The 24,694-nt window shown below is 50.3% G+C and overlaps 10 protein-coding genes across 10 annotated transcripts; 6 read left to right on the top strand and 4 right to left on the bottom strand.

Moving 5' to 3' along the window:
* F4807DRAFT_418085 (uncharacterized protein) lies at window positions 1–718 on the top strand. The gene has a single exon (XM_047997287.1). It carries the CDS (start codon window positions 270–272, stop codon window positions 504–506), a length of 237 nt encoding a protein of 78 aa, XP_047856056.1. The 5' UTR covers window positions 1–269; the 3' UTR covers window positions 507–718.
* Window positions 719–1,326: 608 nt separating this feature from the next.
* On the top strand, window positions 1,327–3,332 carry F4807DRAFT_392947 (cytochrome P450). The gene is made up of 2 exons (XM_047995917.1): window positions 1,327–2,554; window positions 2,619–3,332. The coding sequence occupies exons 1-2, from the start codon at window positions 1,502–1,504 to the stop codon at window positions 3,315–3,317; spliced, it is 1,752 nt and encodes a 583-aa protein (XP_047856057.1). The 5' UTR covers window positions 1,327–1,501; the 3' UTR covers window positions 3,318–3,332.
* Window positions 3,333–4,089: 757 nt separating this feature from the next.
* F4807DRAFT_393308 (uncharacterized protein) lies at window positions 4,090–5,323 on the bottom strand. The gene is made up of 4 exons (XM_047995921.1): window positions 4,879–5,323; window positions 4,781–4,817; window positions 4,638–4,705; window positions 4,090–4,581 (listed from the first exon to the last, which is right to left on the bottom strand). Exons 1-4 carry the CDS (start codon window positions 5,056–5,058, stop codon window positions 4,201–4,203), a joined length of 666 nt encoding a protein of 221 aa, XP_047856058.1. The 5' UTR covers window positions 5,059–5,323; the 3' UTR covers window positions 4,090–4,200.
* F4807DRAFT_472993 (uncharacterized protein) lies at window positions 5,145–6,583 on the bottom strand (the record flags this gene model as incomplete). The annotated part of the gene is made up of 2 exons (XM_048003063.1): window positions 5,145–6,303; window positions 6,383–6,583. The coding sequence occupies 2 exons, from the start codon at window positions 6,581–6,583 to the stop codon at window positions 5,590–5,592; spliced, it is 915 nt and encodes a 304-aa protein (XP_047856059.1). The 3' UTR covers window positions 5,145–5,589.
* Window positions 6,584–6,858: 275 nt separating this feature from the next.
* On the bottom strand, window positions 6,859–8,399 carry F4807DRAFT_458433 (S-adenosyl-L-methionine-dependent methyltransferase; the record flags this gene model as incomplete). The annotated part of the gene is made up of 4 exons (XM_048001211.1): window positions 6,859–7,347; window positions 7,427–7,536; window positions 7,609–7,790; window positions 7,876–8,399. 4 exons carry the CDS (start codon window positions 8,397–8,399, stop codon window positions 6,859–6,861), a joined length of 1,305 nt encoding a protein of 434 aa, XP_047856060.1.
* A 516-nt stretch (window positions 8,400–8,915) lies between these two features.
* F4807DRAFT_393149 (thiolase-like protein) lies at window positions 8,916–10,452 on the top strand. Its single transcript, XM_047995920.1, has 3 exons — window positions 8,916–8,949; window positions 9,015–9,496; window positions 9,565–10,452. The coding sequence occupies exons 2-3, from the start codon at window positions 9,408–9,410 to the stop codon at window positions 10,367–10,369; spliced, it is 894 nt and encodes a 297-aa protein (XP_047856061.1). The 5' UTR covers window positions 8,916–8,949; window positions 9,015–9,407; the 3' UTR covers window positions 10,370–10,452.
* F4807DRAFT_393322 (uncharacterized protein) lies at window positions 10,043–11,347 on the top strand. The gene is made up of 2 exons (XM_047995922.1): window positions 10,043–10,069; window positions 10,131–11,347. The coding sequence occupies exon 2, from the start codon at window positions 10,408–10,410 to the stop codon at window positions 11,137–11,139; it is 732 nt and encodes a 243-aa protein (XP_047856062.1). The 5' UTR covers window positions 10,043–10,069; window positions 10,131–10,407; the 3' UTR covers window positions 11,140–11,347.
* Window positions 11,313–13,163, top strand: F4807DRAFT_393000 (uncharacterized protein). Its single transcript, XM_047995918.1, has one exon. It carries the CDS (start codon window positions 11,555–11,557, stop codon window positions 12,914–12,916), a length of 1,362 nt encoding a protein of 453 aa, XP_047856063.1. The 5' UTR covers window positions 11,313–11,554; the 3' UTR covers window positions 12,917–13,163.
* A 1,320-nt stretch (window positions 13,164–14,483) lies between these two features.
* F4807DRAFT_393002 (uncharacterized protein) lies at window positions 14,484–18,035 on the top strand. The gene is made up of 5 exons (XM_047995919.1): window positions 14,484–14,517; window positions 14,577–15,402; window positions 15,463–15,812; window positions 15,891–16,213; window positions 16,269–18,035. Exons 2-5 carry the CDS (start codon window positions 14,775–14,777, stop codon window positions 17,767–17,769), a joined length of 2,802 nt encoding a protein of 933 aa, XP_047856064.1. The 5' UTR covers window positions 14,484–14,517; window positions 14,577–14,774; the 3' UTR covers window positions 17,770–18,035.
* A 15-nt stretch (window positions 18,036–18,050) lies between these two features.
* F4807DRAFT_418119 (myo-inositol-1-phosphate synthase) lies at window positions 18,051–20,613 on the bottom strand. Its single transcript, XM_047997288.1, has 3 exons — window positions 20,156–20,613; window positions 19,247–20,093; window positions 18,051–19,193 (listed from the first exon to the last, which is right to left on the bottom strand). Exons 2-3 carry the CDS (start codon window positions 19,972–19,974, stop codon window positions 18,290–18,292), a joined length of 1,632 nt encoding a protein of 543 aa, XP_047856065.1. The 5' UTR covers window positions 19,975–20,093; window positions 20,156–20,613; the 3' UTR covers window positions 18,051–18,289.
* Between the last annotated feature and the right edge of the window lie 4,081 nt (window positions 20,614–24,694).

A 24,694-nucleotide genomic window follows, 5' to 3' on the forward strand; every position in this document is an offset into this window, starting at 1 on the left:
CCGAATTATGGTTGGAGTCATTTGTCACGTGCCTCCTCGATCGATACCACTTCCTTAACATGTGTACCTAGTGCATTGCCCCACCTAAAGTTGAGGATCCAAGAGCTAAGCTTAGCTTACAGACTTCAATCGTAGTCATCAACACAAGCTTTGCGGTTGCTTGGGGAGTAACTGATTGGTTGAAGAGTTTAGTTGGCCGTTTGTAATAAGTTGAAAATTCGCTAATGCTCACCATGGTTGGTCAATGAACTCAGGGCTCCCTTTCCAAGATGGTCCGGGAATGTGAGTTCTGCCGCAGACGTAAGATCAAATGTGACACCATCAAGCCGACCTGCAGCCCGGGTCGCCGCAATAACAGGTCGTGTATTTATCACAACAGCCCGCAGAAGCAACGTCCTTCCGCAGCTCTTATCAAGTCTCTTAGAAATGAAAAAGCAGCTTTAGAGAATGTTTTACATAGTTACAGGACCCTGTTTTGCACCACAGCTTCCCTACCTATATTTTAGGACTGACCCTACTAGCTCAGTGTACCGAATACACTGTTCTGGGTGCCAGTTCAAATACAGGCAAGCCGCCAGTAAGCACCTCCACCACCGAAACGGAGCCTTTATCTCTTACCTACCTATGCAGGCTGCTAAAGAAACTATGTTCGTCACCAAACCAACGAACTCGACGGCCTATTTGACACCTCTCAGATTTTTACCTGCCCATCATCATCTTCATCATCATCATAAACAGATGATTGTCCTGTTTTGCAAGGATATCACTGCACCACGGACGAAGCCTCGTCACGTTGATATATATACCTAACTATAGGCCATAGTAAGAAGCTCGAAGAAGCTGAATACAGGTACACTATCTCTCCACGAGACACGATCGCCGATCTAATAGATGAGGCTTGGAAACAAGCCGTCTACATGAGAGATACATCATCAAAAAGTCTACAGCCATTGGAATAGACAATACGACAGCAGGTTACAGGTTACATGGCATATATGCTGCAGGCTCTAGGTGAAATATCACGGAGAGCGAATAGCGGGAATGGGCTTCCATCGGAGGTGCTCCTTGGGGGCAGTTATTTGCTAATCATTTGGATGCAAATCACCAGATTGGGATACAATGCGCGAAGTGCATACCTAAAAACACCATAAGTGCTGTCATTGTGGAATGATTGATTTACATCAGTGTTGTCTTGAGTTAGGAAAATGTCACTTTAGGATGTCGTACAAGACATCTCAGAAGGGATAAGAAATTGCAAAATTACAGGTGGTTTCGCATCAAGATGCCTAGTTGTGCGGTTAGTGCGCTCATAATCCGGTTTCAAGCCCTATTATAAGTGCTGAGATTAGGATTAAGACTCGTTCGAATGGATACGATCTCGCGACATGAAGCTCTAAAGGGAATCCTATCGTCTGCGAGTTTTCTACCGGAACCAAGTTTGGCAGCACGACTGAGCTCCTGTTCATAATTTATCTTAGATACTACCTAGTACATAACAATCATGAATTTCGGAGAAGCCATTCCGCTGATTGGCTCCTTACCACCGGCGTACCTCATCCCAGCCCTCCTCGTTATCAGCCTGTACGTTCTCTACCGTCAGCTGTTGCCAAAACCTATTCCGGGCATCTACTACAATGCCTCCTCTGCGTCATCGCTCCTTGGCGACTGGCGGGACATGGCGCGGACGGTGGGCGTGACCGGCGAGTTCGGACCCTGGTTCGCCGCGCAGGTTACCAAGGCCGGCGTGCCCCTGTGCCAGGTCTTCGTGCGTCCGTTCGGCAAGCCGTGGGTCCTGCTCGCCGACTACCGCGAGGCGCACGACATCCTCACGCGGCGCACGGCGCCCGCCCCCAACGCCGACTTCGACAAGTCCGCCCTGATTACCGACAGCTTCAGCTGCCTGGGCGACTTCACCGCGGCCTTGCAGGTGACCACGCGCGGCGAGCGCTTGAAGAGCAGCAGGGCGCTTATGCAGGACCTGATGGCGCCGTCTTTCCTGCACGGCGTCATGGGGCCGGTCGTGCACGATAAGAGCATGGAGCTGGTGAGGCTGCTCGAGGCGAAGATGCGCCTGGCGGGCGGGAGGCCCTTCAATGTCAAAACGGACCTGGACTGTGCCGCGCTGGACGTTATTTTGTACTTCGCGTTTGCTGAGAATTTTAACCGGACGAGTCTAGGTCCGCAGATAGAATTGGTCACGCGCCTGATCCCGGAAAACATGGTAGATGGACATGTCGACGAGCCGGTGACGTTCCCGGAGGTGCCGGCTGAGGATTTCATCGCCGCGGTGCGTATGGCGGGGGGATTAGTTGAAGGCTACATTTACTCCATAGTGCCACGGCTCACGCTCTGGTGGTGGAGGAGGCAGTCGTGGTATAAGAAGATGTTTTCGCAGAAGAGTCAAGTTTTCGGTGACCAGATTAGCAAGGTGCTTAAGGGGTACCAAGGCGGCGAGGTGCGGTCCGCTCTTGGGCACATGTTGATGCGGGAGAAGCGGGAGGCAGAGAAGCAGGGTCGTGCTTTGAAGGTCGAGACTAACATTCTAGCTGATGAGGTGAGTTCTATGGTCTCCTCCAGGTCTGGGACGTTGCGCTGATCAGGTTTTCCCTCCATCGTAGCTTTTCGGCGAAATGCTCGCTGGCAACCACACCACGGGCGGCGTACTTGGCTGGCTTGTCAAATACCTCACCAACTACCCGCACATACAAGCTAAGCTTAGAGAGTCCTTGCATGTCGCTCTAGCGCAAGCTGTCGCAGAGAACCGACCCCCAACCTCGGAGGAGCTGCGTCGGACACGACTGCCATATCTCGACGCCTTCGTCGAGGAGACACTGCGTCTGAATCCAGTCCCGGTCACACGCCAGGCGATTCGCGACACTACAGTCTTGGGTCGGCCTATTCCTAAAGGCTGTCTGGTATTCCTCGTATCCAACGGACCAGGGTTTCTCTCGCCATCTCTAGCCGTCGACGCATCGCAGAGGAGCCCGGCAGCGCAGACAGCCAAATTGAATGATCGCTGGGACGAGACAAAAGACTTGCGGACCTTTGATCCGGAGCGCTGGCTCGTCCGTAGTAGCGGGGGTGATGCTAGCGCGGAGTTCCACGGCGCTGCTGGGCCCCAGCTGGCTTTTGGGCTCGGCGCACGCGGCTGTTGGGGGAAGAGACTGGCGCAGGTGGAGTTACGGACGGTGGTGGCACTGCTTGTGTGGCATTTTGAAATGTTGGGTATTCCCGAAGCGCTTGCCGGCAATGACGCGACGGAGGTGATGATCGCGCGAAGGCCACAGAAGGTGTTTGTCAGGCTAAGAAAAGTGTAGGATATCGGGATGATACTGTATTATTATTATTATTGCTTATGCGCTGGAACCATTATTACTTGATCCGCACCCTCTGTGTGACTGATTACAGCATAACGCAGCATAACGCAGCATAATACAGCATAGCACAGTATTAGTACCACATACTGTTGTACTGTATTATGCAATGGATGGACCCTCAAGCTGCGGAGGCGTAGCCACTTAAGAAAAACCTTTTGGACGATATTTGAACAATGCTACGTTTAATTTCATAAAACTGACTTTATTTCTATAGAGGTTTAAGGAGAAATTTCTAATACGTTAAATTTCTGACTTGCCTCAATTATAACACGATATTCTGCATAGCAGTATTTCTGCCTCAAATCGCACATCTTTATACCTCGACAGCCTAGCATCTATTTCTCAATGTCTCCTGCAGGCTTTCTTCCGACCAGTCGGGGATCTGAATATGAACATGCTGCTCTCGATTAGAGAATCTTGGCTTCCATGATGACCGATTCTCATTAGAATCTTTGTTGTTACTTGGAATGAGAGCGGTAGCCATTGACGACACCTTCATCACCCTTTCTTTTAGGCCTTGCATCAGCGGCTGTAACACTGGGAGGCATGCGCATACAGTGCCTAAGCACGGCTCAGCCGCTGCCCATACTAGCGGAAGCGAGGAAATCCCTATCAGAGGTTAGGTATTTATCGGGTTTCTCTACACCGAACATGCCGGGTTTGGCGTCGCGGGCAACGGAGTACTTACAAGTAATATCTTCCTTGTCGTAGATTACTTTCTTGGCCCCGAGGAAACGGACTAGGCTGAGGACACACGTGCTGGAAATTGCGCATATGTTAGCACTAAGTTCAGGTATCTATTGAAAAAGGCGATGCGATGAACCTACAGGCCACCAAGGGCGAAGATCGCAACGAGCTCAATCTTCCTAGACATCCGCATCTGCAGCTTGGCGATTGCTGGTAGTGGTAATATGAGAATCAAGAAGTCCAACACGACGTCGGAGATTGAGCCAACCATGTATAGTGACACGGTGTCTAAGCAATGACCTGGCAAGGAAACATCCCAAGATTTGGCGATCGGTGTACATTCCATCCCGTGGGCAATCGTTACGCCGATCACCCAGCAGATGACCGCGACAATTAGGAACCACGCGCTGAACCGGATGTATCGAAGGACGCCGAAGATGCGCTGGTACAGGAATAGGATAGAGAGCTTGACGAGGGAGCTAGAGATGGCCCAAAGGATCTGGATAGTGAAGAATATCTGGATGACGAAAGATTAGGCTCCGTGACATATGATCACTATCAAGTTGGACGGACCTCGCCGCCCTCTCGGAGAGCGGGTTCTGACACGAGCTGTTGATGCCTCCCCACGCCATCTTTCGTCGCTATGCAATTCTTGCATTAGTCTCGGACTCCTGGGGTGGTGTGAAGCGCTTAGATATTCATAACGTCTACCATACAGTATGCGACGCAGACAGCATCTGCGATGGAGACTGGCTTTTGAGAAGGCATGAGTAAAGTGTGTCCATATGTCGTCTCCTCGGATTGCCAGACTTACTAAGGCTGCTAAGATGAGCCAATCATCAAGAGCGATATTGGCTCGCGCTAGCGAGCGGCATTTGAAGCGGAGGATGACCGCAACGATAGCAAGCACACTAAACAAGACTACGGGGCCGACGACGGTGCCTTGCTTGTTCTCATAGACCCAGGCCGGGAATGGCTCCGCAGTGTCCGACATGGCGGTTTGCTAGGTAGACTTGGCGCAGGAGCTTACGCAAATGACCTCGGAATCGGTTTACCATGCCGCCATGGCGCAGAACTTATTTCTTTTATTTCCTAGGTACAGAGTGACCGACGATCAAGCACGCATAGGGGCCACCGAAGGCTAGAGGAAGAGCTATTTTTGTGCCTCAGCTTTCAACCTCCATGGTACCACCGTAGGGCTCCAAGGCAGAGATGCCGATTGAGTCTACGGAATAACTTCCAGGTTCGGATGAGACGGGTAGATCACCGACTCGGCCACTTGCACACACAGAGTGTGGTAGCACTAGAGGATCAGCTCCGACATATTGCTGCGCCTCACAACCGTACCACCTATACAATTGAAGGATGTAGGTAGGTGCCTCGGTATATATTGCCTTATTCCTGTGTCGCATTCATGCGTGGTTACCTACCTCCCTATCCACCGACACCTAGGTATTCAAATGCTATATAAATGGTACGGCTGCCGTGTTACCTAGCTGTCAGGCCGTTTGACTACCGTACTTCTCTAACTCGCCACCTGACTCACAACGTAACGCACCATTCTCGCATCTTTGCCGTAAGCGTTCGGCTTTGAGGTGGCGGCCCCCACGATCTGCATTTCCACTTTCCAGCGCGTAGCCGTCCTTTCTCCAACCGTGTCCCACAGCAACTGGAACGTCATCTCATCATGTAAGAAAGTCCCAAAAAATTCTGTCTTTCCCGGCTTACAACTACCCATATGTGACCCGAATAGCACGGCCGGATGTTTCGCGCTTAGATCGCGCCGAAAAAAATGGATAATACGCTCACAGATGACGAGCTGCGACTCCCAGCTGAACAGATGGAAGAAATTAGATGCGTGGGCAACGCTGATTTTCCCGTCGAAAGTGCAGGCTAACTCGCTACCCGCGTACTCTTCGTTCGGGAGTAGTAGGTCCCCTGCCACAAGAGTAGCTTTGAGTGTTTCGCGGTCGCGAAATTGCTTGTACCCTAACTCGATGAACTCGGCGTGTAGGTCGGTTCCATACAAGCGGGTGGAGTCGACGCCCTCGAAGACGAGGCGCCGGATCGTCTGGAATATGAAACCACCGAGTTCCAGAAAGGCGTCTTGCGAGTCGGGCGCCCTCAGGCGCTCGATAGCCTTTTGCATCTCTATGTCGTCACCGCCGAATTCGGGGAGTTTCACATAGGTGAAGTGACCGATGCAGGGATACTTGACGAGTCCCCAAGCTTCGTTCCGCTGTATAGGGCGATAGTTAGAAAAGGGGGGTTAGAGGATAAGTGGCCGTCGATTAATAGGGAGGATTTCTTTGTCTTACAATTTTGAATATCTCCGCTTCAACTTCGTTCGGAGGGATCTTGCTATACCTCTCCAAAAGCTCACGAAACCGGTCGTATTCCCATGGAATCGTGTTCACGTACATCTCGTTTCTCCACGATTCGAGGTCTTCGACGCCGAGCTGCTTTTCCGTTTCCTTCCCCCATTTACCCTCATTGACGGTGTTGGTAATGCTTGCCATATCGGGATACGTCAACGCTTAGCCTACTACTCCCGGGTCATTTGTAAAAGATGAGAGAGGAGCGAAGCTCCAAAGTTGAAAGGTTTATACATTTATATATACCTACCCAAGTAGGCATTTTACATACTATACTCAGTATGATGTAACATAAAGTGAGTTTTGCATATAATTCATAAACACTGATGAGTTGTCACTAATGACGAGCATAACAAATATTCAAGGAGCACATGACACTCCCACCACTCCCCTTCCCTTGCACTGGTCTTTTACTTCACTCAATGCCTCAGATATACCTCCAACAATCCTAGTGGACCAGTTGCATGCACTTTGTGGATTTTGTATCGTGCGTCCGCTTCTCTTAGTAATGCTTCAAACTCTGTCTTAGTGCGCTGTTTGCCGCCGCAGTTAACTAGCACGATCATATCAACCTGCCGTATATCCCGTTCCAGCAGCCGTGGCCAGCTCTCACCGGGCTCGGGCATGATGATATCATTGATCAACAGCGGCGTAGCTGGCCCGGAAGACTCTAGTCCGGAAACAAGAGACCGGAACATGGTCACAACGTCTCTATCACACCAATTATGTGTGCATTGGCGGAGTAGGTACGCTACTGCGGGATCGTCCTCCCGTGGCGGCTGTGGCTCGAAGAAACTGTGTTGCGTGAAAGTAATGCGTCCCCTAACATCGTCCGTAAGGATTGCGCGGCCTTCAGCAAGCATGTCGGTTGAACCGTCTTGTACAACGAAGTTGAGGTGTGGGAACACCTAGAACGAATAATAAGATCAGATACGTATTTGTTAAAAGGAATGGGCATAAGTTAGGTTAACGTTGGAAAGTGCTTACTCGAGCTAGAGACATCGATATATGGCCACTCCCACCACCAACGTCGACAACTGTACCTTTGAGCTCTCCCCAGGAGAAGCAGTCTCGCAATACTGTAATATGGCGGTCCACTGGGTACAGATTCATAAGTTAGCATCGATCAGTGTCTACTAATTACGTAGCTGTAAAGCAAAGAAGCTTACTCCTAGTCACTCCGGCCATGGCTTTTGCAAAGCGCGCAGCTTTGTCCGGATATCTGGCATAATATTGATAGAGTGGAAGCCCGTGTGTTGTATGGAAGGGACAATGGGTACTGTCTGATTCAGAAGGATATTTTCGAAGACTATTGCTTGTCTCCGCAATTCCTTTCAGCATCTCATCGAATCTGTCACCACAAGTTTACGTTAGAAAGCGTCAGAATTCAACCCAATAGTACTGTTGGTGAATAGGTTGAGTTATCCGAAACTTACGTGTAATGCACGGCACTCCGCACTTCCTCATCCTCCAGCAAGACAAGAGAACTCGTGCTATGTGATATATAACCCGGTCGTTTCTCCTGGAATATACGATGGGTTATCAACAGACGCACGACTCGACTAACCCGATCCAAGTCCAGGCTCGCCTTGTTCGCTAAATCATTAATGGAAATGTCTCCATCCGGCGGTACGATCTTGAAGAAACCGAAGTCTAGAGCAATCTGAAAGGCTGCAATATCATATCCCATGCCCAGACATGACCGCAGAAACCTCCTCGGGCCGTCGACTAACCGCTGGAGGTCTTCTATAGACGTTCGCAGGCTACTCTGCAGGTCCAGGTACTCCTCCGTGGCAGGGGGCTCGCTTGACCTAGGAGAAAACGTAGGCTCAGCGAGGTTGTTAGATTGGAGGTACCTGGTAAAGACTTTGGTCTGCTTGAGGATGTTTTCTGCAAGAGCAAGCAAGGAAGTGTCACCGTGAGCGGTGCTCTCATCGTTCTGAGTTTCGTTATTCTCCATGACGATGTGTTGGTCAGGTTGAACCAGGTGCGTGCCTCAGGTTCCTTGACGATAGACAAACACGGCGGTTTTATCAACCCCCTTAGTACACGCAAGTGCAGAAGCGGTGCCAGACCGATACTAGGAGCGATCAGCCTGCCGGCTACCTACCTCCTCACTCAGCCTGCATGAGCGGTACCATGCAGACCCAGGTCCGCTGGGTAGGATCCAGCTCACCGATATGGGGAAAGTGACCGCTGCGTGAAGTCACCCAGACGAGAGGCTAAGTACCGCGTAGGTACCTACTGAGCCTAATCGCCCAATTTAGACAGATGAGTCTGTGTAACATCGTCATCATACGAGTGCAGATATTCGTGTTTGTGTGAGGTAAGTCCATGGGGACGACGGGTATAAGATGCCAAGACTCGGTTAGTCCTTACTACCCTAGAGCTAACAGTAGTATTCGTCGTATTAAGTCATTGCTTGAATTATCTTAGTGATATGGCGACTCAGCTCAGTTCGCATGAGGACCAAGATCCGGATGGTAAACTTGTGGCAATCGTCGGCATGGGTTAGTCCATACTAGGTACCTAATACTATGTTGAAAAACATACTACTAACTTTATTAAAATTCAGGGTGTCGTTGGCCCAGCGGCGTGGACTCGCCAAAACAGATGTGGTCCTTCCTACGGGATCAGCGCTCTGGTCTCCGCTCCTTCGACTCCGTGACGCGATGTTTCTCCGCCGCAGGGTTCCACCACCCGAACCCGGGGCGGCCCGGCACAACGGCCGCGGAAGGTGCGTTCCTTGTAGACGGCGATCCACGGCTGTTCGACCACGCTTTCTTCGGCATCACAGGGCACGAGGCCGAGACCATGGACCCGTCACAACGTAAGTTACTTGAAGTTGTGTACGAGGCGTTTGAGAATGTTGGCGAGACACGGGAATCCATCGCCGGATCAAGTACGGGAGTTGTCGCCGCGAACTTCTCACTCGATCACTGGATGATTCAAGCGCGCGATTGGGATTATGCGAGACCATAGGTATTCAGCAGCAGGGGCAAGTGTGAGCATGCTGGCGAATCGAATCAGCCACGTATTCGATTTACGAGGTCCGAGGTATGGAATAGCATCAGCGTTTGTTCATGTTCTACACTCGTGATTGCTAAGTTTCTTAATCTGGACAGTGTTGCTGTTGAAACGGCCTGCTCTTCGTCTATGTATGCCGTGCATTTAGCAGTCAGCGCGATCCGCAACGGAGACTGTGACTCGGCTCTTGTAGCAGCGTCGAACTGGATTGCCGATCCTGGCCTGCAAATCGCGCTCGACAAATTCGGTGCTCTCTCACCTACCTCAAGGTGTCATACCTTCGACGTATCTGCCGACGGATATGCGCGCGGCGAAGGGTTCGCCGCGCTGTATCTTAAACGACTGCCGGGGGTAGTTACTGATGGGTCGCCTATCCGCGCTGTGATTAGGGGTACCGCTGTTAACGCAAATGGTCGCACCGCTGGTATATCGCGCCCCAGTGCTGCCGGGCAGGAGGCTATTATCCGTAAAGCATACGACAACGCCCGGCTCCCGTTTTCGGATACGACGTATCTCGAGTGCCACGGCACGGGCACCCCGGCAGGTGATCTGATTGAGTTAGAGGCCGCCAGTAAGGTCTTCACCTCCAACGAAAATTCAGGAGCAGGTATCCCCAAACATCTATTTGTCGGGTCGGTCAAAACTAATATGGGTCACGCCGAAGGGGCAAGTGCTGTGGCATCCATCATGAAAGTTGTGCTCTCCTTAGAAGCAGGCGAGATCCCCCCAAATGTCGGCGTCAAAATGCTAAATCCAAACATTGACTTTACGAATGCTAGGGTGGAGGTTGTGAGAGAGAGGCTACAACTTAGCCTAAAGATAGACCTCGGAGGGCTAGTATTAACTCATCTGGCTTTGGAGGGGCCAATGGTCACTGCATTATTGACCACGTCGGTGTCCTAGATATTGGCGAGCCGGGTCAAGACTCGGTGGCAGTGAATATGTTTGCGCAGGACAGGATGCTAACGCTTTCGGAGGCAGAGTTCCTCGCTCGGCTGGAACCGGCGTTTCTTAACGCTCACGATAATAACATGAGCAACAACAACGGTGGCGGCGACAACTGGATCGGTCAAGCCGAGGACCCGCTTTCTGCCTCCAACATTCTCACTTGTCTGGACCCGGGTGCCATAGCGGCCAAGGAACACGACAAGGAGGTTGACGCAGACGGCGCGGGTCCATTTAATCCGTCAAAGAGAGTCGAACCTCGCTGGTATAGTGACGCGCGCATGTCACTTATAATGCGCGCTTTAGAGGACGCGCGACGGGACCTGCGCACGCGCAGCCCTCCAGGTGTCGCAGCGGTAGCACAAGAAGGCGACGACAACACCGGCAAGTCATCCGTCGAGCGCATCCGCCGGAAATTCGACGCAGCCACTGCTGCAGGGACTCCGGAGCGCTCCAAGACAGCTGACTTCGTCGCGGGCGCCATCACGACGGCAGTGGCCGAGATGCTCTTCGTAGATGTCTCGGATGTGAATCCGGCGCGGACCGTGGCAGACCACGGCGTTGACAGCTTCATTGCGGCGGAGCTGCTGAACTGGTTCAGCGACGCGCTGAGAACGAAAATTAATATGCGGGAATTGCTAGATGCGAAGACGAGCATTGCGACGATGGCGGGTTGGATTGCCGACACAGCGTTGGCTAAGAAGCAAAATTCGCGGGAAGAACAGTAAACCAGTCTTTCACTTTGTAATGCAAGTATTTACACTACCTACCTACTTGCATAGACACCATCGCTAAGACGCCGCCAGCTGTTCGCCGGGTGCAGAGCTCTAAGCCTGGTCTATCAGACTTCAGGGCTTCTCTGACCATTTGTCAAATATACACGAGGAATGTCAATATGAAGGGCGTCCACACGTGTAATAACTAAATCTTGAAGTGAGCCTAAGTATCAGGTATAGGGGGTGGCTGTGTACGTTCAGCCACACGCGTGGCTATGATTGGCAAGACAAATCATACATATGACCTACGTACCTAGGTCTTAGGTCCCAGTTAGATATGTTACGAGAGCCTACTTAAAGTCTTAATTCACTAGGTTCCTATAGCTTTTCTTGGAATCTACCCAACTCACCATCCTCCGGCCCCAGTATGTCACCTATCCAGGAACTCCCGTCGGAGTTGCAACTTCGTGTGGCCGAGTTGTGCCCTCTACCTACTTTGTCCTCTTTGGTGGCAACCTCTAAAGCATTTCATCAACTTCTCACCCCTGTTCTGTATCGGGAGGTTGATCTTAGTTCTCACAACGGCCCTGATATTCCTTTGAGAACTGAGTCCTTCAAGGTCCCATCCGACTGGCCTGATACACGTAGAAATAATAAACTTATCGACGATATTATGTATGATAAGCAGCGAGCGTTCATTAGAACCCTGCGTTCGCATCTATCGCTAGGTAAACACGTTAAAGTCCTCCGCTGGACAACAGTTGATTGTTCGGATCACGCTATTATGAATAAGATCTCGCCAATCTACAGTCGATGCAACGAAGGGACAATTTCGCCACGGGAACTGCGGGCGGCAATGGAGGAATATGACTTTAATGGCTACAACTCACGTCTTTGGGATACGTTCGTCGCGCTCCCTCATGTTCTAGAAGTCGACATCGCATTCCTAAACGAAAGAAGGGAGGCCTGCCCACCCCCTCCATTATTTCAGCAAGTCCAATCTTTGCGACTGTCGGGAATCGCCTCCTCGTTCCTAATTAGGTCGATTCTCAAATCTGCTAACCCTGGATCGGTCAAGCATTTACATCTCAATAACCTAAACCAATTTGCGGAGCTTGAAGGCATACCAGATGAACTAACACTTCGAGAGAAAGGGAAAATAAGACCTTTTCCCCGGCCTACGGGTAGTGCCGGTCCCATGCGTACACATCTTTCAGAGTGCTCTAGTAGATGGTCTAACCTCCAGAGCCTAATAATTGACACGGTCGGTTTTGCTGGGCTACCGGATAGGGATGATGCGAGCGTTGAAACTTTGGAGACCGAAGACGCGCGCTACCGGGAGCTCGCCGCGCTCGTTAGATCTGTAGCAAAGACTCTCCGAGTATTTCGATTTCAGCAAGGGCCGACGGAGGACCGCTACAAAAACGGTTGGCGCCATCCGCCGCACGTAAGAGGCGCGGCACTTCGACCTCCCCAGGACGGCTTGCGACCTATGGATGCTCTCTTCATCAAACATATCTTAAGCTCTATATTGGAGAGCAAGTGGCCGCGGCTAGAAAAGATAGAGCTCTTTGGGGTGGCATCACACACGAGCTACCCGAACCGACAAGCGCCGTGGGTAAACTCTCCGTTGTCCGACAAGACGTTGTTGGAGATAAGGACAGCGGTTGGTCCTAACACGGTTCTTGATATACGGACCGACGCCACGAGAGTCTTCTGGCGTACAGATGAGAAAGATTCAGGCGTACCCGGGCTCGATGAAGAAGACTGGTCCGATGATGAAGATTAACTGTACAATTCCGATTGCTCAATGGATGTTGATGCTGGCACAAAAAGGGTATTCGAATAGCGGTAATGCCGATCTTTTTCTAAATTATTAATTGATTATAGCTGATGTTTATCACTATTCTGTGTACTTCGTAAGGAGAGAACACGCGGTTATGGAAGTCTTTCGAGTTTTTCGGGAAGTTCACCGCTTTCAGCGCACAGCAGGTAATGGACGTAAGCATTACGCTCCGAAATATAACATTGTTTAGTTTCTTATGTTCCTTGCTTATAATAACGGTAACTTATCGTTCGGTCCCGTAGCTAGCGGGTCCATTTTACTCCAAAAATACTCCATGTGGAGCTGTCGTGCCGAGATATTGCGTCGGGTTGCAGCAGAATCCGAAACTGAACTGTACAAGTTTTCATGAGTCTCGTAGGATAGCAATTGTACCTTTTTCTACAAGCTCCAAGAACAATAACAGATCTCAGTCGACGCAGTATATCATCGTGTTTAACAGAATAGATGCAGCTTATTTAATTTGTGCTTAATTATCGAAAGGGGTGCCATCAAGAAAACATGAATTATTCTACCTAAAAGCTTCATTTCCACGTGGCTTAAGCCTCTTAAATCCTACGAAAGCCACAATTCGAATATGGTATCTGTGGCTAACCTAACGGCTGAATTGAGACAGGCATGGATCGTTTACGTCGTTTTGGTCGCTGGATGCTGCATACGATGTGCAGAAGGATTGAACCCATCCCTTAGATATTAGGATTTATACCAACCCACTGGGCCTCTTTATGTACCTATCAAAAGAGATCGCATCGTAGAAAGCTGGCCGAATGATGTTGTGAGGCTGATGCGTCGGAAGCGAAGTTCTGTTTTTAGAAATCATACTAACTGTTCTAACTGTACTAACGGACAAACTGTGGATTATGGCGGGCATGGAGCAGAACATGTATCCCTCGTTTAGTGGCTGTGTTTGACGGACTGACGGACTTCTGTGAGTACTGTTGGTTTTGCTTCTTTGCCAAGAGGTTCTCGCACGCAACCGGTTGACCCTTGCTGGTGCCGATGGATTCTATTACTTATCCCAGCTGTGTATAGGTAAGGCTAAATAAGCAATTTAGATGAACAAGGAGCACGACGTGTCGGGTTTTCCTGTTTATGTAGCTACCCGACAGCAAGGGGGACGAATTCCAATTTATGATACTCCCTGGATCTTTATCTGCCGCGGAACACAAACAGCGATCGAAAGTTTTGATGTCAACAGAGATCTTACTAGGTACCTACTTTGAGCAATAGGCGATCAGAAACGTTTGGGCAATGCCTTAGCTTCCACGTCGTTGGACCCCCGTCTCACCAACCACCAGCCAAGCAGTGGGTTGACGATCTGTTAGGGATAGCATGGTACTTTTAATATCCATAGCTGTATGTAACCGTCCGTGGGTTTTAGCGCAAGCTGGAGAATACTAACGGTTCACTTAGTATATAACGTCTATGCATACAATTCAGGTGTAGTAGGCTAACTTTCACTATCCCCAAATATACCTAATATAAGATCGTCAAGGCTTCCACAATTTGCAACGGCATGTCTTTGACACATCTGCCCTGCCATCCTGGTTAGAATCCTATTTCTCCACTGGGGGGCCTCTGTCAATCGCTGATCCATGCGCTCTAGGTTGTATCTGAAAAAGGCGAATAAGAATCTGCGGGTTTGCAGTTCCAGTTCCATCTACACTGTGTATTGTATCATACTGTACTGTAATGTTGGTCTGTCTTCCGAGTTCTTAACTCATCCGGTCACCGTCAAGTTTCCACATCTTGATAATTCCCTAAAACTGGAGGATAAAGGGGAAATTCACAAAGATTTGCAGCGATGGAAAAGGCTACTCGGGAAGCGGACGTAAACTCGGTCGAAGAACATTATGTCCTACCTTCGACATTCTCGCCTTGGTCCGGTCACGAGGACGAACCAGACTTCGTCCACTCACATACCCAATCATTGACACCATCGCCAACCTCATCGCCGCCGCCCGAGAGGTCTAAAGAGCACCTGTCGGCAGATGTTGCCGAAGACCAAGTGCTGAGGCCCCAGTTATCGCGGCGAATCTCGCCCTTCAGGTCTGCGTCAACGCCGCAAGCTCAGCAGGACGACGAGCAACTTATGCTAAGGCCGGATGACCACGGCATGCAACCCGTGACCGAAACCACGATTTCGGCTGGAGATGTTCAGAAACAAGGTACCGTACGGCGCACTAGGTTCACGGAGTTATTGAGTCGCTCTCTATCGCTATCGTTACTAGGCAAGAAAGTACCCCCCTCACCTAGTAGCAATTACAACACGATAGTAGAGGATCCTTCGGCTCAGCAAGGCCCTGAGCATTATCCAATGGGCTCAGTGAATGCGCCCCATACAGCTGCAGAGGAGAGGTGTGGTACTTCAAGTTCAAGCAGCTCGGACGACGACTCTGATGTCGACCTCGACGAGCTCGCTACCAAATATGGTACTTCTAAGTCCTCTTTTTCACGCCTTTTACCTACGCATCAATACTGATAAACTCTAGAACGACCTCCTTTAGATTGTCACTCGAGGCGGGATGTGTACACTAAGCGCTGGAGCTGGACATTCATTGTCCTCGCGTCACTATCCGTATACTCTACCCTCGCTAGTGGACTATGGCTATTCACCTCTATCTACCAGCCGCGCTACGGAAGGGGGATATCTGATAGCGAGGGTTGGAAAATGGCCCCCTCAACCGCAACACTGCTCTGCACATTGATAGCTAAGACTATCGAAATGTCTTTCGTAACCGTCTTCGTAGCTTTCCTCGGCCAGGTTCTGACACGGAGGGCATTCGTTAAGAAATCCAATGGCGTGACGCTCGCCGAAATGACGATGCGGAACTGGGTTATCGTGAGTACTACCGGGAAACCCATCGCATGGCTTAGCTAAGCCGGCAGTCCGTTGCTGACAGAATGACGTTGAATTTAGCAACCGGGGTCTTTGCTTACATACTGGGAAGGAGTTCCTTTCGCGGCTACGACTGTTCTAGGCATCCTCTCGTTAATTGCCACTATCTGCACGATGTTCTATACGACGGCATCTGACGCGATGGTTAGCCCCAAGTTGAAATTCGGGGCTTGGGAGTCACGGAGCTTAGAAGGGCTTGTAAAGGCATCCTACGCGAATCCGTATTACGTTCAGAGCGCTTGCTCAACGCCCATCGACCTACAGATGGACCCAAATAACTCGGCCCCCTCCTGTCTTGATGTGCAGTACTCGGGTCAATCCTACCACAACCTCCTGACATATTTGTACATCCCCCACTCCATCCAACATAGCCCCGAATTGACTAACAAAATCCACCAGGGGTGAATGGTATCCTATCCACGAAAATGGATCATCTAGCACCGGTCACCTAAGCGGGAGACCCGTAGGGAAGCACAACCTGTTCGATAACACGACAATGGCGTCGACCTGGATAGAGACCGAGTTTGGGGACCCGGAGACAAATTTTGCGACTTACAACAGGATTATAAACAACGTCACACTGGCCATGCCGCACCCAGGCGTTTACTCGGCGGCCACAGATCCCCGCAACAATATTTTACAGCCGGATGACTTGGCAGGCGTTGGTGAGTACTCCATTCGAGCGAGTGTCGTTTCGCCCGTCGTGAACGTTATGTGCGTGAACATGGCCCCCGACGAACTAGCACCGCTTGTGTATACGCGGTGGCCCAACGCGCGGACAGAATCCACCGACGTCCCTAACCAGCGCACCGGCGTAGAGGACTGGTTCAACGACGTACCGGCACCTTCCGACGACGAGTGGCTGAACCGAACCGCAGTCGACGACATATTCCGATGGGGACCCAAGTACCAGCGCCGGCCGCCTGTCTTTCAACTCTACCCCATCGCCTACAACATGATCACCAACACGTCCGTCTCAATGTCGGTGGACATCTACATCCTCGCGAAGTCCAACTTCACCGACGACTACACGTTGTGCCAGCTCGAGTCCTGGCTAACCCCGAAATGCTCGACGGAGTTCGACCTGTCCGGCATATCGGGCGGGTACATGCGCGCGCACTGCGAGAACCCGGCAAACGCGAACTCGTACGAAGCCGGGTCCGGCAACACGGACTTTGACGTGAACGCGCCGGCGCCGAGCATCGACTGGCGCAACCTGGCGGACCAGTGGCGGCTATCCATGGACCTGAACGGGGGCGTGCAAAACAACAACGCGAGCAACGCGCGGATCCTAACCAACCTAATCCTCAACAGCACTTCGCTCGACCCGCGGCTGCCGTCCATGGCCGAAGCCCTCGCCGTGCTCGCGTCCTCGACGCTCGTCGCCGGCACCCTGTCGTCGACGTACCGCGCCGTGTGGGACTACCCGTCGGTGTCGATGACGCCGGGCGTGTACGAGCGCTTCCACGTGTCGATGAAGACGCAGGAGTACACGTCGTCGCACGTGATGGCGTGGCAGGGCGTCTTCTACCCCGTGCTCGGCTGCGTCTTCGTCATCAACCTCGCCTGCCTCTTCTACATCCTCTGCTACCGCTCCGGGCTCGTCAGCGACTACACCGAGCCGCAGAACCTATTCGCCGTGTCCGTGAACTCGCCGGCCAGCGCCGCGCTGGCGGGCAGTTGTGGGCACGGGCCCGATTCCAAGGAGATGGTGGTCCCCTGGCGCGTGGGATACTCGGCGGCTGCGAACCATTACTACTTCGAGGAGGCGAAGGATATGAGGAAGGGCAGGCCCGAGAGTATGGCGAGCGGGTCGAATTTGCTGTCCCCGCATGGACGGTACAGGAGCCAGAATTGGGATAATTATAAGAGGTTGAGCTCGAGCCGGACTTGGTTGTGAGATAGAGAGTCGTCATTACGAGAGGATATAATAGTATATAGGGAGGTATTTTAGGTGCAGCATGTATATAATGGGGCATTTCATCAGGACATACATACATATCGGCATAGCGGCGGCGTTCGAGGGTTAACGGCTTGGGAATACCATCTGGAAAACGGGAAAAGAGAAAGGGAAACAGCCCACTCTGCATTTACAGGATCATCACATACGGTACATACCTGGTACTAGCATACACATACTAGCAAATAAAACAAGTTCACACATTATGACGGGGTCGCAGATTTGATGATTTAATAACAGCAATATCTTGTCTTTATTCTTCGAGATGTTGAAATCTCGTATTCAGGAGCGTTGAGCATTTTCCAAAAGTTTCAAGTGTGTAGTGGTAGCAGTGAGTGACAAGAATGAGAACATTCCAAGATTTTCCTCCGCCACCTAGGTCCTCAGGTAACTAGCAGGCAACTCTCTTTCCTAAGTTCCCCCCACTCGCCCGCAAAGCAGACAACGAGCATCCACCGATCTAAAACAGCTTATGCTCAAGCGTCATATCGCTCTCGGGCTCCAGTCCGACGCAAGCGCGGAAGATGTTAGTAAGGGCGCCGCGCTGCTTCGCGAGCGCGTTGACGACAGGCGTGCCAGGGGGTGTCAGCGGCGCCTTGAGCATGTAGCTCAGGATGCTGAGGACGCTGTGGAAGCCCTTATACGCGCCTTCGGGCTGGTCGTGCAGCTTCCAGGCGACGCGGGTCATCATCTCCGTAACAAGCACGAGGTCGATGATCAGCGGCGACGCGAGCAGCGAGTCCTCGCACACGTTGAACAGGCTGATGGTCTGGTGGCCGCCGAGGAAGATCTCGGCGTAGTACTCGTCGAGGGCGCGCTTGTTGTCGCCGACCGCCGGCATGTACTTGATGACGACGGTGTGGTCCGGGTGCTCGCCGGGCTTGTACAGGACGGAGTTGGCCTCGACCATGTCGTCGACCACGTTGCTCTTCGAGATCTCCTTGGACCGGAACTGCTTCTGCGAGCTGAGGTTCTTGCCGTCGTTGTTGCCGAGGTGGTTGTAGCTCGCGATCGAGGTCAGCTTGATGCCCGCGTTGATCAGGAAGTCGACGAGCGCGGACTTCATCTTCGTCTGCCCGGACTTGAAGTCGTCGCCGCCGATGAAGGCCGAGTGCTTCTCGGCCAGCTCCACGGCGCCCGGGACGAAGGTGTTCTGCGGTGAGCCGTTAATGAACGGCGTCTTCTCCAAGATGCAGGCTACGGCGAAGACCGTTGACGGGGAAACCTCCTCGTGGCCTTCCTCGATGGCTTTTAGGAGGTTGTCGGCCGTGTCGTTGACACCGGGGATGATGTCGGCGTATCGCTCGGTGTTGGCCGTCCATTGGACGATTACCTTATCAAGGCCATTCTGCTGCTTGAAGTTTCTATGGCAAGGTTAATAGGCGCGTAGAGCCGAAGTATACGAATTTTATCTTACCGGATATCCTGGCGGATCTTCTCGACGTGAGCCGTAGAAGCTTTGCTTCCCGGGATGACATTGTCAGCGCGGTCCTCCTGATTGGCCGCGATGAAGTCGGGATAATAGATGCTTGGGAGCGGCACCATCTGGGTCATCTCCTTCTTGACCTGTTGCTTTAAGGTAGGTTCAAGCACGGCGGCCCGATCCATGGCGTCTGCTAGGTTCATGCTGCTAATATCCCACCCGCCGATAACGAGGTCATTGGGATGAACCATGGGGAGAACGTCGCGGAATGGAATGTTGACCTCCTTCATGGTTCTAGGATCGGTACCGAGCTTCATGGTAGACCCCATGATTACGGATCCGTAGTAGTTAGCGGCACGAGGGCCCTCGCGAGTCTCCCAGACGAGGCCGCGGCGGTTGGCAATGATACCGGCGGTCACAGTCGTCCCATTGTTTCCGCCCCAGCCCACAAGCATCATGCCAACCTTGGGAACCTTACGCTCGACTTTGAAGTCATACACCAGTTCTTTAGGCGTGGCGACATACTTGCCGGCAGCATCCTGGGTCACACTAGTAGTGCGATAGGTATACTTCGACCGGATCTCATTGTCGGTATAGACCACGTTAGGCGAGCTAACCACGAAGAGATCGTTATTGCTAGACGGCGAAGTGGTCGAATTGTCGCCATTGGAGTGCCCGTTTCCGTACGCGGCGCCCGCGTCTACCTCAGCGTGCGGTGCCATGTTGCACTGCTTTTGGGTTTGTAGCTGGTTTTGGTCGAGGCCTTTATTGGGTAAAGGCCGAGTCCGCTGCGCTCCCGGGAGAAGCAGAGCAGCGGGCTCCTGCGTACGGATGATGGACGCTACATGGCAGGTCAGAATCCAACCTTACCATCTGCCTTTTGGAGTTGAGGAAAGAGCTTACGAGTTAAGTAGGTTGGAAAACGTCTTGACTATGTGTGGTGATCGCCGCTCAAGAGCGCGATCGTCCTGTCAAGAAGTTGAGTAGGAAAAGAGAGATTGAGATAGATCGCTATACAGCAGCTCTACTCAAAACAATTTACAAAATTGGCTATAGGTCTTCAAGTTCTGTATGTAATTCAACAAGCTCAATGGCGTTATTTGGGTTAGGTTTTCTAAGGAGCAAGCAATAAAGGAATCTAGGTACAGATGCAGTAGCTCTAGCTTTTAAAGGTGGAACGGTGGAATTCGACGGATATGGCGGAATACTAAGTGGCCGCTACTGTGCTACGTGGTGGACCAAGACGAACAACACATGCAGATTCAGCTAAAAAGTGGCACGATAAGAAGCAAGGTGAGCAGATAATTGTTTGGGCAGACGGGTTCACGATATCGGTCGTTACAATCGTTGGACGAAGTCGTAGTTTAGACGTCCTGTGCTCCGTACTCTCCCCGCCGTTGGGGTCTTCAGAATCCCAACGAACCCTTGATGAAGCTGTAGCGGGGTTGGTAGGGGTCTGATTGGCCAATTCTGGAATGTCGGTGTCAAGACTTAACGAGTTAGGGCTAAGAGAAAGAGTCTCTAGCTTGCAGCTGTTCAGCGATGTCGGGTCTATCAGCCTTGTATAATCTTCTTTGCCTATTGTCCATATTGTCCGCTATTCTTTGCATCATCGGCACATTCACATCTTGGACTGAACCCCGACTTCTAACAATTGCTACTAGCTTATTCTCATCACCAACAGTCAAGAGACGTAAGGGAGACTAAAGGATACTATCTTTAGAAATCTTTTTTAATTGTTCTAGAAACATACCTACGCACGTACTTTCAGTTTTACATGCACAAAATGAAAGACCACATGAAGGACAAACGAAAGGGGGTGGACAAGAGATGCATGTCTTACACAATTCCGTGGTGATGGAATTCGCGTACCGATTTATACTCGTATTGTGGCACGTGTGTATAATCTAGATCAGCTATGGAAGACGAAACTAGTGAGCTTAAAGGCACACACAGACGAAACAAATCATGTGAAGCAAAATGTGCGGCCAATTTTGTTATGGAAAAAGGGGGGATGTTTCAAAAATTTCCTATTGGTCGACGACACACAGACTCGGAGATCAATAGCAAGGGTAGAGCTAAGGGACTGTTTAGAGTCCGTGCCAGTGCAAACCGTCGATATCCTACTGTGGTAGCTAAATTACCTAAATTACTATTGAACCTCGAGCCTCTTCTTAAGACATTGAGCCTACATTTGATATATTATCCGTGTTTCTCCCTACCTACATACATGCCTACGTAACTCGCATAGACACTCTCAAACATCTACGTCCTTGAATTAGCAAACATACGTTCAACAGGGCTACATTCCAAGAATTCCTACGTTGCACGGATCAAGGGGCTCCACTCTTCGCTTCCTCCAACCAGCCAGGTACTTGCTACATTGAGCCTCATTTCCGGGTCCAGGGGGGCTCGGATCGAATAGGCGAACAGACCAAGCGTTCACAAGAGCTTGGAAAGAGTTATCTATCGATAGATATTAGGGGTCTTGATAAAGGTAATAGAAAAGGTATTAGAACAACAGGAAGTTATCGCCGTCTTACGCGATATTCTACGAATATTTTCCCTTGCGCTACCAATATTGTTAGTGTTCGGCGACGATTAACAAACGAAATTTCATTGGACCCGAGTTCGTGGACCTTTACCCCGTACACGACTAGGGGCTGTATGCAGTGTCAAGAAACGCCAGATAGCCAAGCTGCCAGGGCAAGACTCGGCCATGATAATTGGACGGTAGGGAAGTTAATAAATTTAAGCACGTCTGACGTCGGAGGTATTAGAGAGTCTCATTAGTCGCCGGAAATTTCTCACGCGATTAGGCTTATTTGTGTCGCTGTTGATATCACGATTCACCAGACGACATCGAAGATTAATTTTCCCATTCGTTCAACAGTCATTCCACGTTAAACTTAGCGGCCATGATTTAATCCATGGTTTAATGTCAAGTGACTTGTGCTAAAGCAGATCATGTTATAGCCCCAGGTAGCTTAGGCTGCTTAGGCTACCTGGGCCAGTTGGGCTAAGGAGCGGCAAGGGTCTTCGGGAGCAATAGGTGCCGCATAGGGCCGAAAGAACGGCATAACGATGGACAGCGTGGATGAGTGTCCTGCCGAGAGGCTGAATGCTTCACTTTTTCGACGGACTAATATGCGAGCAGTCTGCATAGTTCTAATAGTCTGCCCAACGCTACGATAGCTGCGTCACCGCGACGGTTGGCGGAAGACTTAGGGTCAAATAGAGAACGCTAGGTAATTTGATTGACGGATGATTGACGACGTGCCCACTGCGCGTCTTCTTTAGGGCCTTCTTTAGTTAAATTGCTAGATCTGTCATGTTCACATCTGGGGTTCCTGATCAGTGATAGCGGCGGTTACTTGCTCTGCGAGTGATGGAGCGTCCCCAGCATGTTCGCCTTAAGGAGCAATGAGATGCAGAGATGACGTCTAATCACAGCAAGCCTATCACGATAATCAGCATTGAGGCCGTAAGTGGCAAGCAACATGAGGAGGAGCAAAACTAGCAGGGTTTAATATCCCCACGACAACCACGACGACCATTACCTAACCCTCCTGGCTCTAGCAGTCCAAACTGCTTACCTTTCTCACCCTCCTTAGATTTCAGTCCGGTTCAATTGGGGCTGATTGGCTAATTGTGGCATTGCCGTCCATGGTCGCATCGGCACTATTTAGAAATTCAGATTAATGAACAGAAAGCATAGACGAATCTGGTTAAATGTATAGGAAAGCTGAATAGCCGTTTGGCAAATGAGAGAAGAAGGAATCGATGCCTCTAGAATTGTGAGATTGTGAGAATGTAGACCTAAGAGGCATATTGGAGGCACCAAGAGTGAGAAAAGAGGCCGAGGAGGAATCTAATTCGATTTTAGAATATCCCCTTTTGGTAGTTCTCCATATTATCCACATATGCAGACCAGAAGCTGACCCATGGTTCCTGGGCACTCCGTATTTGACCCATATTTCTAACTGCGATTAAGTGGAGACAGGGGTATCTCATTGTAGAAATTGTCAAATCATTGCCAACTTTAAAGCTGCAAGGTACCCGTTCAGGCCGACTTAGCTCTTGCCAGCCCTGCCTAGTAGAGCAGCGCTATGCTGGATCGGTTTAGCGATTGCTAGTGCTGTAAGGAAGGTCGATCGTACAGCTTTATTAGTGTTACATAGCACTATCACTTGGAAGCCACCTGCACTTTGACCAGTCTGACCAACCCGCCAACGTGCCATGGCTTTCTTATTTGTCTAAAATCGGAACAGTGAGATTGTGGCGTTCTTCGTTAAATATCTTCGGGTTTCTCGGCGGACAAAGCGGCTACTGTGCTAATCAGTTAGATGCTCAGATGCTCGGATGCGCAGATGTGTGTTGGTGACAGGTGATATATGTGCATTTCAGCTGTGAAAGTTAATGTATGTGTGGAAGCAAGCTGCAATTTTAAGGTTGAAGATGGAAGGGAACAGAGCCACAATCCTCTGGAACGGCCGACGAGGAAGGAACCGACGTTCCAACTAACGACCTACTTCATAGAGTATTAGAAACAACGTTAAAGTTATTAAGAGAGTTCAGAATTGGAACATATGGAATAGAACCTAGCAAATAACTAACCATGAACCGGATCCTACCGATTCATGTTAATGAAAGAGTACCAAGTCAGTCGTCAGTAAATGATCAACAAAAGTGACTTCATCGCCAGTCACCGACTCCTTCAAGTGGTGTGTGGTAAGAAGAGGGCACATGTACGCTATAGTCTACCATATTTACCTACATATTTAGCCAACAGTTGCAAAAACCATCAATGTTTGACCTCAAGTTCCTAATCCCAATCCTGCTCCAACGCCTCATGCGCCACTTCTTCCCTTCGAAATACGAACAGACGAGTGTTTGACATAGATAGCTCTCATAATTCCTGTTGCTTGAATTATTACTTGCCCTCTTTCGTGTATTGTTTAATTCCCTAGAAGTCGTCTAGAATCCAACATCGACCTCGAGAATTATCCCGTCAGCCTGTACGCCTTCGGGCTTCATGTACATACAGTGAAACCGTACCATAACGATCCTAGTGTATAACGATACCCCACTATAACGATAAATTTTCCAGGATTCCCGATTTTTGTATGTAAAATAACGATAATTTCGTCATAACGAATTATCGTTAGTTTTATTTTTCCTCACCAAACAAATCGTTATAATTAGGGAAATTTTGTGGGAACCTTTCCGTTTTAGGATGTAATGTACCCACTTTATTACCCCTTACGATAATATCTTTACCCATGCGTCAAAATCTTGGCTATTTTAGGAAATATTTGCCAAAAGTGGGTAAGTTTTACTAAAAGTGGATAGCTTCTTACAACGATACCTCGCTTTAACGATCCTAAAGTCTTGATTTTTTCCTATCGTTATGGTAGGGTTTCACTGTAGTAATAAGATCCC

This window comes from Annulohypoxylon truncatum, assembly GCF_022578515.1.
Source record: "Annulohypoxylon truncatum strain CBS 140777 unplaced genomic scaffold F4807scaffold_9, whole genome shotgun sequence".
Lineage (NCBI taxonomy): Eukaryota > Fungi > Ascomycota > Sordariomycetes > Xylariales > Hypoxylaceae > Annulohypoxylon > Annulohypoxylon truncatum.